We start from the raw sequence: 16,660 nt of genomic DNA on the forward strand, positions 1-16,660 counted from the left end.
ACACTTGCTGATGGGATATGGGCAGATGTACTGCAGTAGCACTTTACTTTCAATATATCTAAAATATTATTTTCACCTCTTTACTATTCATTTCAGTTTAAGTTTCCAATTGGTTACAGTAAGCTAATTAGATGTGAAAAAGATCCTAACATTAGAAAACCCATTCTCCATTAGTGAAGGTTACTGTTCAAACTTAAAACATTATCATGTAGGTCACAAAAAAAGAAACAGCAATTACATGTTTTAGTACAAATAACACATTGGTGGAAGTATATTTGTTCTGAAAATATACTTTCAGCATACTATATAAAATATACTTTCAGTTTATATTTTATACAGTATTTGTAGTATTTAGTTCCCCCTATTACATGAAACTGGAAATACTGTATATACTGTACTGTATGTAATAGTGCAAAGAAACTCTAAGAGATGTTTATGAGGGACTCATAGAAAGCAGCTGTTCTGGAATCTTGTAACTTCTTCAGATGAGAAATGTCATGTTTTTTTTCTTTCCCACTTAAACCCATTCATATTATTAGAACATACAGTGCTCTTAAAACTCTGAAATCCTTTTCTCTTTTAGATAAACAGCCCACTTATTCAACTACAGCTTATCCCTGAGTCCCTCTGCTGCCTTTTGTTTTACAGCATTTTGTTGTACCAAAGGGTGTCTGAGTTGAGCTGATTTCTTATGCATAGTACTGTATATAGTTCAAGTGGGTCTCTCACACCTCTCACTCCTCCTCCCTCCCAACCTTTGTTCTCCCGCTACTTTACCTTTGCCTACTGCCCTGTCTCTCTCACACCTGAAGAAGGCTCCACAGCCGAAACGTTGTGTTCTTTCTTCTTTTTTTCAGCATGGAATAAACCTATTACTTGTTCCTGTACTGTATATAGTACAACCATTTTCAGAGTTTTTTTAAGTAGTAAGACAGGCATATAGTTTACAGGATTATCCCTGTCCTGTTCTGTCATTCATATCATGATAGATGTAGGAACACTAAAGATCTCTGTCCTCGTCATGCCTTGATAAATTGAACTCATTTGTTATGCATAGTACTGTATATAACCATTTTCAAAATGATTTTTTAAAAAGTAGTAAGACTGGCATAATAGTTTAATTTACTTAGATCATATTTTGCCTGTGATATTCTCCCATTCTTTCTTTCTTCAGCACTGAGCAGAAAGGTAATTTGAGCTCCCAGAGAGGTAGTTTACAGGATTACCGCTGTCCTGTTCTGTCATTCATATCATGAGAAATATACTGTAGGAACACTGAAGATCTCTGTCCTCACCATACCTTAATAAATTGAGCTCATGTGTTATGCATAATACTATATATAACTATTTTCAAAGTGATTTTTTTTAAAAATAGTAAGACTGGCATAATTTATTTAGATCATATTTTGACCAGCAAATTCAAAGCAATGTAAGTAGAAAGTATTTGCCATTAATATTAGCATGTATAAGCTACAGTAAATCGGTTCAGAGTGTAACTTGTTTGCTTTATACACGTATCCTTTCATCCCAACTTAAAATGATGGGCAACTCAGAAGACCAGTTAATCCAACTCAGCGGGGGTGATTAATACTTGTCTGCTTGACAAGTCACAGACAGAATCCACCAGACATTTTAGCACCCTAATTTGTTCAGCCATCTTAGCAAGTCTTCTTAAAAACAGCAGTGTGATCTGTAAGCAATATTTACATTTTTTCCTTCTTTCTACCACCCATAGAGCAAAGCTTTGCAACCCAGGTACAACATCATGGCAACAGTGCTGTTATTTTAATCTTCACAGAAAAATAATTTCTCACTGCAGCATTTTAGTGTGTTTTACCTGTACATGTTTTTTTGAAGTTGGGATTCTCAAGAGGGTGTCCAGGGATTCTGCACTGAAAGCGATGCTGCCAGAATTCAGGAAACCACGGATTCCTAGTATTGGTGTTGAGCCGGAGTTTCAGGTAATAATCGTCAAAGGAGGTGACCTCTTCCGACTGCAGTTTCATGGTGATACCGCCCACTGCTTCCTGTTCATATCCTTCGATTACCTCATCTCGGTCTGCCCAGCCGTCGCTGAAACACAGAGTGAAACACAGGTTGCTGACATATTTACTTAAACACTCTGCGAGATTATCTGAAGATGCACAGCTTCTGCAGGCTGCAACTGCCACATGGTCAAGGTTTGTCCTAGGGCTAGAGCTAGAGCCAGAGTCTTCAGTGATGTTTTGGGAGGAATTACAGTTAGGGTGAGGGATGGAGGCAGGGCTAGTAAGGAAACATTTAAATAAGAAAACTTTATCTAACCATTAGATTATTTTATGGTCTTGGTGAGCAAAATGGAAACACCACATCGTCATGAAGAGATATTTAAGCTCTTAAATGTGCTCTAAATGTGCAACAGATTAAATTTAATAATACAAAATTCCAAACTAATTATTTTACAGATATTGTCTGTGTTAACTCCCAATGCATATAAAAGAAAAGAAAATGCTAAACTTAATAATTTCAGTCATAAACAGGAGCTGCCTACCATATAGGACTAAAAAACTTAAAGGACTCTTTTTCTATTTAGGATGAGCAGAGAACTGATTATTCACTGATTTACTGCTTACAATATGGATTAATCACAAGCCTGTGATATTCTCTCTTTCTTTCTTCAGCGCTGAGCAGAAATGGAATTTAAGCTCCCAGAGAGGTAGTTTACAGGATTACTCCTGTCCTGTTCTGTCATTCATATCATGAGAAATGTAGAAGCACTAAAGATCTCTGTCCTCACCATACCTTGATAAATATGTAAATCATCAAACAGCTTTCTCAAAGTTTCAAGAAAATATCTCAAAAGTGTTCAATTAACAGTAAGCATAGACAGACCAAGAAGGTGCACTATAATTCTGGTACAAAGCTGCATTTCTCTTCATGGCACTGATCATTCTGCATTCACCCACTAAAATGACTCAGTGACTTAAGTGGCAAAAAGGGAAGAAACACAATTTGGTCTTTACGTAACACAGAAGTGCTACTATGGAGGAGTCAGACTGAGAGAAAAAAAGGAAGTTAATTGCTTGTGCAACAAAAGAGCTAACCACAATTGTCCTAGTATATACAGTAGTGCTCACTATAATGCCTCTTCATTCAAAAGGATACAACAGAGCTTCAGATAGACTAAGCATCCTAGTATTTCCACCACTGAAGGAATTACGTGCGGTGACAATTATGTGCCTGCAGCGTCTGTATACAGCACATGGTCAGATGAGAAAATATTTGCTGATTAAAAGTGGGCAGCACCGTGGCTTAGTGGTTAGCATTACTGCCTCACAGTACTGGGGCCATTGGTTCAATTCTGGACCTGGGGTGCTATCTGCTTGGAGTTTGTATGTTCTCCCTGTGTGTGCTTGGGTTTCCTCTGGGTGCTCTGATTTCTTCCCATAGTCCAAAGACACATAGGTAGAATAAGTGGCTTCTGGGAAAACTGGCCCTGGTGTAACTGTATGTGTCTGTGTGCCCTGTGATGGGCCTCTGCCCTGTCCAGGTTGTGGACAGCCTTTTTCACCAGTTGCTTGCTGAGATCAGTTCTGACTTCTCCATGACCCTGAACTGGAAGAAGAGCTTACAAAATGGATGAATGGATGAATTAAAAGGTATCTTAAGGTAGGTCAAACTGTTAAACCCCAATGCGGAATTCAGTGGCACTCTCCTACAAGCCCATTCTTTACATGGAAACGTAAAGTCCCAGTAATTAGGCACATTGTCCCCAGTCACCACACTAGGAATACTGTACATTGGAATTTCTGGTTCAGAGCAAAGATTGCCACCCACTTCTATACCAACTTACAACAAACTGAAATTCCCTTCCCAGTACAAACAGTCCCATTATAAGTCACCAGTCTATTCTTTGTTTTGCACTTATTAAATTTCCCCCCACTTACAGTAAGTCATTTAAGGTGTGAGTAGACATTATTCAAAACAATGACACTTTAGTTGATTGCTGAGAAAATGTGGCAAGGAGTCTTTTGAGATTCTTTGGCACTCTACACGAAAATCTATGGAGCAAGACAACATCAGAAAAGTAGACCAATTTTGGATTCTTTCTTCAAACCACAAAAGACACCACTGGAAACACTCACGCAAGAAACACAAGTAGGAACCTCTTCATGTGATGCAACAACCTCAGACTATGTATCCTATTATAGTGGTTCAAGACAGTCGTGATGGTGAAATGACAGTTGGTGATTCTTCATCTGCCTCTCCATCATCCTCCTCCAATTAATATTCTCTCTAACTCTTATCTCAAGCAAAACTCAACTACTCAAATTAAGAAAAATAATTAAGACTAAAATTCGATGTTTACATATCCATGCTTTTTGCAAAAAAAATATTTCACGTGTATCATTACTTAAGAAATGAAACAGATTATGTTTATGTTGTAAAGCTTTGAATTGAGTCTTGACGTGAACGGAATTTCTCTGATACCATAACAGGTTATCAAGAATGAAAAACAACTTAAAAACATCCGTTTAAAGTTACATTAAGGTTGCAACTCAATATTCAGTGTTCAATGCTTTTTACAGTAAAAATGTTTGTGTGTGTGTCATTGCTCAAAAATATAAAGGTTTATATTATTTAAAAAAAATATTTAAAGACACGGAAAATATTTCTATTAAATATTCTTAAAAGAAAAAATAACAGTTTAATGGTTTAAACCCCATTACTTTTGTGTATTCTTAATGGGGTGGAAATTCTCCCTATTATGTTGATTCGCTTTAAGACGCTACTTTTTGTCTATGTACTGTATAATGCGGACCCCCTGTACTGACCAGGTACATTGTTTTTTTTGTCAGGACTTTGTTTTTGTCCTGACAAGGAAACTCAGTGTTCTTTTCAGAGAAACAACCTTATAGTTGTTTTCCTTAAGGAAAACAAAATAAATTAAACAAAATAACAATAACAAAAGCATACTGTAAGTTTATACCAAATAAAGTATACACAGTGGAGCATCATTATGCTATTAATGAGGAAGTTATCCATGAGTGAGTTCTCAAAATGAAAGCAGATATCCCGAAGGGATATAATAAACTGTAAATATCACAGACAGTGCAGAAACCAAGAGGTAACATGCTGTAGTCAGTCTGAAACTGAACTGTGTTTTTAATCTCACAGTAATGGCTCTGCGTTTTTCCCTTCAGATGACAGGGACTTCAGAGAAGATAAATTAAAGGTAATATACAATTTTATCTTTCGGGGACATCAAACGGCTTCTGAAGTAGAAATAATGTCCTTTGCAACATCATGAAATGGTTCTCTTATGACAGAAGCAATTTCAAGACCTTATTGTACAGTACATGTGCAGCATGCAACACAGTTTTACATGATCATATCTATAGAACAGATTACTTTAAAAAACACTGGAATTGCTCATCATCTGGAGAGAATGATGCATGCTTAGACACAATATGATGCATGCTTGACTGCAGAACTACAGTATGCATGCTTACTAGTGCCATCTGAAGTACAGAGCTCACCGTGTGCCACAGGCTATTGCCTTTACTGTTTGAGCCACTGGGGAATTCCAACTGTTCCAAATCTTAAACATTATGAAATTTCACTCTATGTGCTGTAGCTCATGGCATGGGCCTTCAGATGTAGAATTATTTCCCTGTACAATTAACAGTTTATTGCTAATAAGCACTTTATTCTCAGATAAACCAATTAGTCTACTACAAAGTGAACATGTGCTGCAAGAGAAACGGAAGGTGGCATGTCTCATGATTGGATTTTTATGAAACTGAGTTACCGTCATTTGTGCTTAGAAAAATATTTGACTGTATGAAAATGTATTTCATTCTATTTCATATATGTCCAAATTTTATTGAATGTCTTCATCTTAATGGGCAGTAATTATTGCTTAGTTCTGCAACAACATTAAGAAATTTCCCATTCTAAAATTGTCACTAGGGTTGTATTCAACAATACAATTTATCCATCATTGTACTGTATATGTACTGTTTCAGGAGTTGTATTTATGACACTGCAGAAAACGAGCCAATAACTTCTCATGGTTTTTGTTATATACTGTATATATACTGTATATAATGCTGTATATAATATATAATGTTTTTACATAATAATGTAATAGTAATAGTAATAGTCATGATATGGAATGGGTATTGCAAATTGCCCACAAAGAAAATTCTTTATAATAAAGATATTGTCAATCACTAATAGTCTTCTAACACCCAGACTATGACCTTAACACTTGGCTTATTTTTATCTAAAGGAGACTCAAACTTCTTCCAAAAATGAATAACTGGAATAAAAATATAAGGTCTATGAGCCTTTTTAAATGCTTTCATAAAGCTCTATGGTATTTATCCTTTATTTCTCAACTATTTTAATTTTTAAAATGTTACCATAACTTTCTTCTTCCATAGATCTGGACAGAAAGGAGCTCCAAGGATACTGGTGGAAACTACAGTACTAACAGGAGGCACTTCTTTACCCATATGGTTGTGCGAATATGAAACAAAATACACAGCCATAATGTTAAAGCTGATACTTTGGCCTCCTTTGACAGAAATAGCTGGATGAAATCCTTGGATTAATAAGCTACTTTTGTAACTTTTTTATTTATTTTTGTTTAACTATTTTGGAATCTTTCACTAGAGATTAAGGATATATCCTGTGTTTTTGGTTGGTGTGGCTTTAACAGACTTAAAGTGGCCCTTCCCTTCCAGTCCCTCACAACATTGCAAAAAGCACTACTTTCCAAACAGGCAACACAGCTGCTTAACTCAGAGTGGCTGTTCCCCCTGCAACTTAACTGCCCTGATTACTTTTAGAAACATAAATTAGCTAAATAAATGTGTGTTCCCTTTTCTCTGCATCCAGATCTCTCACATCAAGAGTGCAGCTGTTTTCTACATGAACTCAGCCCTCTCCAGAGAGTATATAAGAGTTAAGCCCTGACAGGATCCATTAAAAGGCTATCAAAGTGGTTTTATTTATTCATTGTGTTCCACTTTAGAAATATCTTTCAAGTAGATGGCAAGCAGCGCTCAGAACCTACATTTGCTCTCTTCTAGTGGCATTTTCATGCTGCTGATTTAGTAACTATAATTTATCTTTTTCAATCTAGTAGACTGCACTATGATCTTTTTAGATTTAAAATTGGTAATTGTGATGTATTTGTGAAAAACCCTCTCAATTTCAAATTGCCAGCTATTGAACTCAGTTCACTGCTATGATCCCTGTACTAGTGCAGCGTGATTAACCTCATTCTCCTCCAAACACACCCACTGTTGATGCTTCACTGTGCCTTATGAGACAGTTGGAACTGCCTGGAAGAGTGGAATATCCTTCCTTGAGAGAACTGTGAGCTCACAGGGACCAGAGACTGTCAGGAAGTACTGTTGTGTGGCAAGGCTGGCTCAACCCTACCCAACACTGGAGCTGCACTGCTGATTGGCTGTGCCCGCTCTTGGGTCATCCAGATAATACACTGTATTAAATTAATGATATATCCCAGGCTTGAACCTGCAATGTCTGGAGTATAAGGTTTAACCTGTTCTCTAGAAAAGTGTCTTTATTAAGCCCTCTTTATTTCTGTTTTTTTGTTCTGAATGGGTAATTTATTTGGACATTCAATGTTTTTAAATCTAAATTCACATGAATAGTAATCATTACAATGCTTCTTTCATTACTCATTTCTTTCATTATGCTTCTTTTATTTTATTTGTACCATATAATCAATAGTGCAGTTCAGTGACACTGGGTAAGACTTTTGTGGTTCAAATCAATTGTAAATTATTACTTGATGCCTTTGCCAAAAATTCATTTTGTTTCTTAAGAATCATCAAAATGTCTTTTTGATCAGCACATAGCATATTGCTTAACAATATACGTAGGGCATATTCATAAATTTTGTCATCCCATTTAAATTATTGTAAGAAGTGTTTACTGTACATATGATACATAAGAACTATTTAATTGTTAAAATTCTCACTCATTGCAATGTTAGACACAATGCATGTCTTGATATCACTTTGCTCCTTCACACAATGTTTGTGTAATTCATAAAAGTGCATCATACCATTAATTGAAATCGATGAGTACATTACATGAGGCAGAGGTGTCCAAGGATATTATGGTTTCTGAAATGTGTATTTAAGCCAAAAGTGTAAATTTGAAAAGTTATTTTTAAAAGTAGATTGTTCTGCTACATTTTTATAGCTATATCAACTGCATAAATATTAAGCATAAAAACTTACCATTTTGTTTATGGATACATATTTTTAGAAAAAATAAAGTACAGTATATGTGTACTTATTAAATGTTTTTGACTGATCATTTTGATCAATTGATCATTTAAAACTAATTTAAAACTGTGATGCTCTAAAGTGACTTTAGACTGTAGTGCTAAATCACTAAATTATTTAATTAGTGAGAGAATGGATTGAGCACAGGTGATGAAATTATTTAACCTGTTGAAGGTGAAGTCTTGAGAAAGCTTTACATTGCAAAGTGCATCTAATAGTTTGGTTTCTGATGCATTTTTAGGTGTGTGAGTGCAGTTGTTTCCTAAAATTATTAGATATTTAAATGTATTTTTATCCATGATTATTGATGATTCACTACATCAGTAATTATATCAATATCAGTATCAATGATATTGTTCTTTTTTATACAGGATTGCATTTGATGCATCAACCCCTATGCCAGCTCTCTCCTGTATTTTCATTCCTCCACTGTTTTCTTTTTTCACAACTTGGCATGCCTCCTGCCCCAGTGGTTCTGGAGTTCTATGACCTCCTTTCTCACAACTCTAAAAACATCTTCACACTTTGTTTTTGTCCTGCCATATTTTTTTTTCGGACACTCTTAGACTTCCTGGGGACCAAATTATTTTTTTACCCTCAGTAATGTGTCCTACAGCAAGTTTATTCTTATTACCTCTATCATTATGGTGCTGTCAGACATTGTGGGCTGCTGACATCTTATGTAAGGTCCCAGCTTATCTGCATACCTCTGGCTAAACAAAATCACTGCAGCTGAAAGAAAGGCCAAGAGTAAAGCATAGTACTATAAAGGAATGAGCTGTCCTTGTTGTCACTATGCAATCTACAGAGATGCTGCACAACTTGACAGTATATCTCCTCAGGAGAGTTCATGAGAGGCTGCTAGGTAGAATACTGTAACACAGTTCACTTCATGTCCTCAGAGTCAAAGAAAAAAATGTGTCCTCAAAGTTCAGCAGAATGTTTGATGTGGGTATATACTGCACAGTATGAATACATACTTTTAGTATGAATACAACATCTGGGTTGAGGTATTTGCTAAAATATACTTCACTTTATGGTAAAAGGCAACTGATTTCTGAAACTCGCTAATGAAACAACATTACTGTATATTTCTCAAAAACAAATGCAGGACACATTAATTACCCATTTCCGCAAGTAAGAGAACAAGACTCTGGATTAGTGCAACATGTTCAATAAAAGTAAATGATACATTATGCTTCAACAGAAGACTATAACAAGGTACTATGCTAAAAATATATGTTAAATGAATAACATTTGAATTAATCTAGGAACCAATATGCTGTGCTGAATTAAAGACAGAACTGCTAAGCACAATTTGTAATTTTCAGTCAGCCACTGTCCAAAATGTATAATCTGTATTTAATAAATCTTACATGTTTACTACATGTATAAATAAATGATTTTACTAATGTATGAATCATCTTATATGCCTCAAAATTAACAAGTAGTGGTTAATTCCATGCTGAAAAGTAGTAAGAGAAAAAACACAGCCTTTCAGCTGTTGAACCTTTTTAAAATATGTGGTAGAGATGTGTGTAGGGTTGTAAAGCGAAGGGGAACAACAGAAAGAGCAGATGACCATGGCTAAAGTAACTGTGAAAGTATCCAAACTAATGAAAATATAAGGAACAAATTGCAGGAGATATGCAAAATGCTAAAATCTGTAAACAACAACTCAAACAAAAATGGCAGCAGTAAGCTTATGGATACTGCCATAGTGAAGAACTTAAATGCTCAGATGTTAACAGTTGAAAAATTGATCTTGAAATTGGACTTTGTCTTGGGCAAACAATGGGATACAAGAATTAATAAATTCACATGGAAAGGGAGAGGACCACATATTAAATTCTCAAATTTGCAAGATGAAAGATCAGTAACAGGCTTATCTATGCCAAGCTATTTTATTTCTACTCTTCTGTTCTGTAAGAACTATCAGTTTTGTTTATCTTCTGAAAGTCCTGTATCTCGGCATCCACTTGAAGAAAGCCTGGTCTCTCCATTATTGACTTAGAGATTTAATTTATACTAGTGCTCCCTCTAGGCACTGTAGATGGTGTTTTGGACATTGGATAATTATATACTTCATTACAACTTGTAATTTAGTAGAAAGATTCACAAACTTGGCATACCCATTCTCGTCTTTTCCATAATCACAAACTCCTTACGGATAATTCCCCTTTATCCTGTACTCTTTGTAGAAATAATGGGAATTACATTCTAGCAAGCTTTTTAACGAGAATGGCTCATTACAAATAGATACAGTAGTAGAATTTGCTGTTCTTCCCTTCTTATTCTGTTTATATTTGGTTCTCCATTCTGCTGTTTGTACACATGGCACCCCCTGGGGACAAGGCTGTTTTTGCACCCAGAGCATGATCTAGCATTAACATGTTTATGTTAATGGGTTCATACAAACCTTCAGCAGTAGTTAGTGTTAGTTAGGGATTTTAATTTTAAAGCACTGAATACATTTCTTTCACTTCATCCCTTAAGGCAAGTGGGATAATCAAACATTAGCTTCCAGAAAACCCAGCTATCAAGTGATTCTCCTGAATTTTCTTCACAGAGCATATCTGATCCCTTGTAGACAAGATTATATGAAGCTAGTCCCCAGTCTGTTGTGTACTGCTTGTCCAAGGGTATTATTTACATATTTTTATAACTGTTTACATGTTTTATGAATGTCCATATGGAGTTAAGTTTTGGAAAGAGATTTATTCTTCTTTATCTCATATCCTAAACATGAATATGTTTCTTGTTCCAGAATGATGACATGAATCTTTGTTTGGTTGGCTGGTGGTAAAATCTGACGAAAATATACTGTTACATGTATTGCTGCTGTGCTGGGAGCTCCTGCTTTTCCTACCTGGACAGCAATATCAATATAAACCAGCCTTAGTATCATTTAGATAGTTGGATCCACGGTGCCTGAGAGTGGGGGTGGAGTGGTAGCTGGGGGGCCACTGAGGCTTGGAGAGCTCCAGCTGCAGTAAGCACACTCAAAACTGGCTAATCCTGCTGAGAGGTCCTTACCACCTACTGTATAAGGAAGGAGAGGAGGGGCTGTTAAGGTTTTATACCGTTCTGTTCTTGTTAGTTTTGTTTTAAGGAAATTGAAAGTTACATAAAAGAATGTGTTTATGTTATCATGAAGAACTGTTGATGTAGACTAACATCAAGATCAATTTTACATATCCAGTGTTTGATAGCAAAACTGCGCTGGCTAGAACCCCACTGGCTATGAAATTTGAACCTATATGTAGTGATATAGAAATATAAGAATAGGATAAAACATATAACTTGTATACAGTTACAGATACACATACTGTACTTTGTTTGGTGAGGGACATGGAATGTAAAAAGGAATTTGTCACGGATGTCAGAAGGGACAAACCGTGGAGAGGCAGGAGAGCGTAAAAGACCCTATGCGAAGCGGCGAGACGGGGGTTAGCCCGGGCTCAGCTGTTCAGGAAATGCCGTATAGAAACCTATGCCCTCAGGTAGCGGACGTGGGGCGACCTGGTGCTAGGTGGGTCTCAGGACATCCGAACGTCAATGCTGAGCAAAGGCAAATGAAAGACCCAGAAATATATAGCTCCAGAGAGAGCTCTCTGGAAGGAGCTCTCTGGAAGGACCGGAAGGACAGCAAAGCACCGGAAACAAGAGACAGGACAGAGAAGGAGTGCCCTCTGGCTGCAGAGGGTGTGACAGAGTTAGCTCCAATTCTGTAGGCAGCCATTCAAATCAGTGTTACAACACAATCACATTAAACTACACATATGACTGTATGGCACTGATTTATAAGCTCTTACAGAGTTATATAAACTCTGGGATGACAATGTTTGCATGGCTGTAGAATACAAACTGTTCCTGAAACAGCTAGTTGTTGCCTGACAATATCTATAACATTTGCCAGAAGACAAAACAAATAGTTTGATATGACCAATAAGCAGCAATAGATTCAACCAATCCTGTGGTCTTTTCAGTGTAAAGTATCGGTGTACAGAGATCGAAGACCACCATCCATGATCATGGTGACTTAATAACTTTATTTCATCTAGATTTGTTCCATTTTCATGCATTTCCAAGCCACAGCATTACAGAAAATCCAAATACACTCTCCGAAATTACTCAGCTGAGCTGAGTAATAACATGATAACTCATCAGCAGGATACTACATGTACAGTTTATTTATTGTTTTTTACCAAAATCCTCTCTACCCCAGAACCCATCCATATGAGCAGGACTTGAACAAACGTAGTCTTTTGATTGGCTATGATGGCATGAGGAAGACAGAGAAATCTATAATACAATGACTCCAGGCTGCTTCAGATATACAGTACATACAGTAAAATATGAGTCATTCTATCCCAAGGGTCATAAAATGTTGAATGCAAACAAAATCTAAGAAAGTGATAATCTGCTTGTGAAATTAACACCTGCACTCTTCTATTGATAAAAAGAAAGATCAGAGAACATCATATCCCTAGAGTACTTTGACCTACTTTCTAATACCAATGAGGAACTTCAATTCAGCAAATCTTTTCCAGATTCTTGTATGATTGTTAGGAGCTTGGAAGAGGAAGCAGAAATAAAAAGGCAAACTGCTGAAAGTCTTGAACATATTCCTGTTAAATGTTTCCTACTGTATAAGGGGTCTAAAAATTCTTTAAATAATTTAAAGCAGGTTTAAATCTATAGCTCATGGGTGAGCTAAGGTAATAAATACATAAATGAATTAATTATAATTATTTATAATTTATACTCTGCAAATATGGAAGAAAATGTTGAAAAACCTTGTCTCAAAATATGTTTATCTTAAATCTATTGATTCAGTTAATTAAATTTCACGATTCTTTCACAGAATTTGTAAATAGGGCTCAACAGCAGAACTTCATCTGCACCTTTTACTATACCAGCAACCTATTAGCCTGTTCTTCCCAGTACTCATACCTAACCTCACGAGAAAAGGTTGGCTTACAGGTCTCAATCAAGTTGAAGTGAAGTAAAATTGTGTATTGTCACTTACAATTCTTTTGAAAGAATTGTCACTTCTAGAATCTGCCAGAATCTGTCACCTTTAATGAGATTTTACATTTTTGAATGCCAACCTCGTCTGTGAGTGAATTGGCATCTTGAAAAAAGCAAACAGAAACCCAGTAGCTTGAGAAAATAGTTCCAGGATGTTGTATACTCAGTGTCTTAGGTTTATTCCATGCTGAAAAAAAGAAGAAAGAAAACACAACGTTTCGGCCGTGGAGCCTTCTTCAGGTGTGAGAAAGACAAGTAAGCAGTAAGCAAAGGTAATGTAGCAGGAGAACAAAGGCTGGGAGAGAGGAGGAGCGAGAGGCGGGAGCAGGAGACAGAAAGAGAGGCCAATCAAGAGGTGTGAAGTCAGAATAGGTGTAGAGAGACGTGAAATGAAACTTCCAATGAATGGTGAAAATTTAGAAAAAAAGTAGTCTGTCGTTAAGAGAAGGGGGAAGGGAAGAACATGTTCTCTGAAGTGGTCTCGGAGTCTCCTTCCTATTTCTTCAATGTAGATGGCTGGGCATTTACTGCAAGAGATACAGTAAATAAGGTTGCTGGAGGTACAGGATGCCATCTGGGTGATCCGGAATTGTCCTGAGGGGCCTTGAATGAGTGTGGTGGTGGATGTGTACTTGCAGGTGATACAGCGAGCTCTGTTGCAAGGGAAAGTGCCTGGTGCGGATGGTTGCTGAGGCGCGGCCTCAGGGACTGTGAACAGGGAGCTGTAAACAAGAAGGTTGCGCAAATTAGGTGGTCGGTGGTATGAGATGATGCCATGACGACAATTCTGAATCACCCAGATGGCATCCTGTACCTCCAACAACTTTATTTACTGTATCTCTTACAGTAAATGCCCAGCCATCTACATTGGAGAAACTGGAAGGAGACTCGAAGACTGCTTCAGAGAACATGTTAGGGCTGTGAAGATTAAAGATCTCTCCAAGCCCATTGTTTCCCATTTTATCTCTGACAGCCATGACCACTCTAATCTCTCCATCTTTGTTCTCAAAGACGGTTTTCCGAACTAATACATCAGAAAGACTACAGAAACCAAAATTATACTACAGCTAGGATCACACCTTCCCCCTTCTCTTAACGATAGACTACTTTTCTTCTAAATTTTCTCCATTCATTGGAGGTTTCATTTCACACCTCTCTACACCTATTCTGACCTCACACCTCTTGATTGGCCTCTCTTTCTGTCCCCTGCTCCCGCCTCTTGCTCCTCTTCTCTCCCAGCCTTTGTTCTCCTGCTACATTACCATTGCTTACTGCCTTGTCTTTCTCATACCTGAAGAAGGCTCCACGGCCAAAACGTTGTGTTTTCTTTCTTCTTTTTTTCAGCATGGAATAAACCTAAGACACTGAGTATACAACATCCTGGAACTATTTTCTCAAGCTACTGGGTTTCTGTTTGGTTTTTTCAAGATGCCAATTCACTTCAGCATGGAATAAACCTATTGTTCCTCTGCAGCCTACGCATGCTGACGCAGCTGCCCACCTGAACTACTCAGTGTCTTACCACACTGAGAGACCCTGGCTTGAAATAACTCTCTCTGAAGTGCTATTGTTTATAAATAATTAATTTAAAGATTTTTTTTCTTTATTTTCGACAGAGATAGTATACAATCTGTAACTTTATCTCTCCAATGTATTGTACCCTGCCATTATAAGCTAATTTGCTTTGTAAAGTACAAGCAACACATTACATTATATACTACAACATAAGATGCAAAGAAACATTCCTTGCTTAATGCATTAATTGTGGGTTTAAAAAGATAACTAACAGGATGACTTTTTTTTTTAGTGCAAAGTTTGCTCCACTTGTAAGATCTCCAAAATATAGAGAACAGCCAAAGTGGTATTTAACTGAAAACAGATATATTGTAATGCCATCCTGGTTGTAGCATCTTTAAAGGGCAGAGCCCTTGTTGAGAAGGGATGCGTTACCTAGGTAACCACAGCTGAACTGAGTTGGAGTAATCATGAGATACAGCTGGGAGTGAGCTTTAAGAGTAGGTGCAGTGCTTCCCTCAGGGGAGATCAAACAAGATCTCAGGGCTGTGTGTGTATTGTAGACCAGGAAGGGTGCATTAGATCTTGTCTCCCATCTGTGGAGACCACACAGCAGCGGGTGTGAAATGCTGCTGATGTCAGCAATAACTACGAGTGCAGCTATATTTAAAAAGAGAATGAAATCAGACTTGTGGCTGCAGGTATATCTCAGTAAGGGGGTGAGAGATGAGCACCAGTCTTGGAGGCAACTGAGGAAAGAAAACTCCCAAAGAGGGATGGATGTGCGAGTGACAGTCCCAGAGGGAACTGTAGTGGAAGGCCTTGAGAGAAGAGCCTTAGAACGGGCATGAGATTTAAAGGGACTGCAGCCTCCAATAGCGTGAGAGCAGGACTGACAAGGAATTTGCTGTATGAGTGTCAGAAGCAGAAGAGGGACCCTCCCCCAAATGATATGGGGTGTCAGGGGAGAGAGTGGGGCTCTTCTGCAGACCTCTGATGGTGGGCATGTGGTGGTGACATGGTGAGGGTGCCACTGATGCTGCACACTGTGGAAAGTGCAGTGGTGGATGGACATGAGGAAGATACTCCAGCAGCTGCTACCGTGGAAAAAGGCAGTCGTGACTGGGCATGGGGAAGGTGCACTAGCAACTGCCAATATATAACCTTTCCTGATTACAAGTACCCTTTCACATGTGTCCAATCACGACTGCACGAGAGTGAGCCACTATGCAGGTTATGTGAAAGGGTACTTGTAATCAGGAAAGTGTTCGGTCTCAACACAGAGGGAGGTGTCATTGGAAGGTGAAGCTTGTCAAGCTTGGAGTCCATAAGGAAAGGGCTTGACAATATGAGGGACCAAGAGACAGTTTCCCAGAAGGTACCTGCTGGAGGGCAAGAATGGAAAGTAAAGCTCATCGAGCCTGGGAAGAGAGCGAAAGGTTCGGAGAAGCAAGTGTCCTCATTGAACAATCTCGGAGGAGATTGTAAAGGAGATTGGTGTGATTGAGATAGACATTGAGCTTTCGTCTGTGAGCTGTATAAAAAACATACAAATCTCTTTTTTTAAATTTAAAGATAAAAATGAAAACAATGTCTTGTTTTCCGAGTTTAGAGCAGCCTGTAGAGTTTGCTAAGGCGGTTTCGGAGGATCTGAGGAACAGTCAGGTTGCATCGAACTGTGAACAGTTAGCTCTGCCCAGAGATCTCTAAACATATGGTGCAACCTGCCTGGGTTGCCTTATTGAGGGTGGCCGAGTTCATCACTACAGTGCATGGTAAGAGAGTGCATGCAGAGACAC

At 37.8% G+C, this 16,660-nt stretch overlaps 1 protein-coding gene across 1 annotated transcript in view; it reads right to left on the reverse strand.

Moving 5' to 3' along the window:
• The window catches only part of LOC148839507 (metabotropic glutamate receptor 1-like), a 98,533-nt gene that overhangs the window by 18,271 nt on the left and 63,602 nt on the right, over positions 1–16,660 (reverse strand). The window contains exon 3 of the mRNA XM_088938432.1: positions 1,838–2,073. Within this exon, the coding sequence (XP_088794558.1) occupies positions 1,838–2,073 (236 nt within the window). The remainder of the gene's footprint in view (positions 1–1,837; positions 2,074–16,660) is intronic.

Source organism: Atractosteus spatula, chromosome 2 (assembly GCF_055471065.1).
Source record: "Atractosteus spatula isolate fAtrSpa1 chromosome 2, fAtrSpa1.hap1, whole genome shotgun sequence".
In the NCBI taxonomy this organism is placed as follows: Eukaryota; Metazoa; Chordata; class Actinopteri; order Semionotiformes; family Lepisosteidae; genus Atractosteus; species Atractosteus spatula.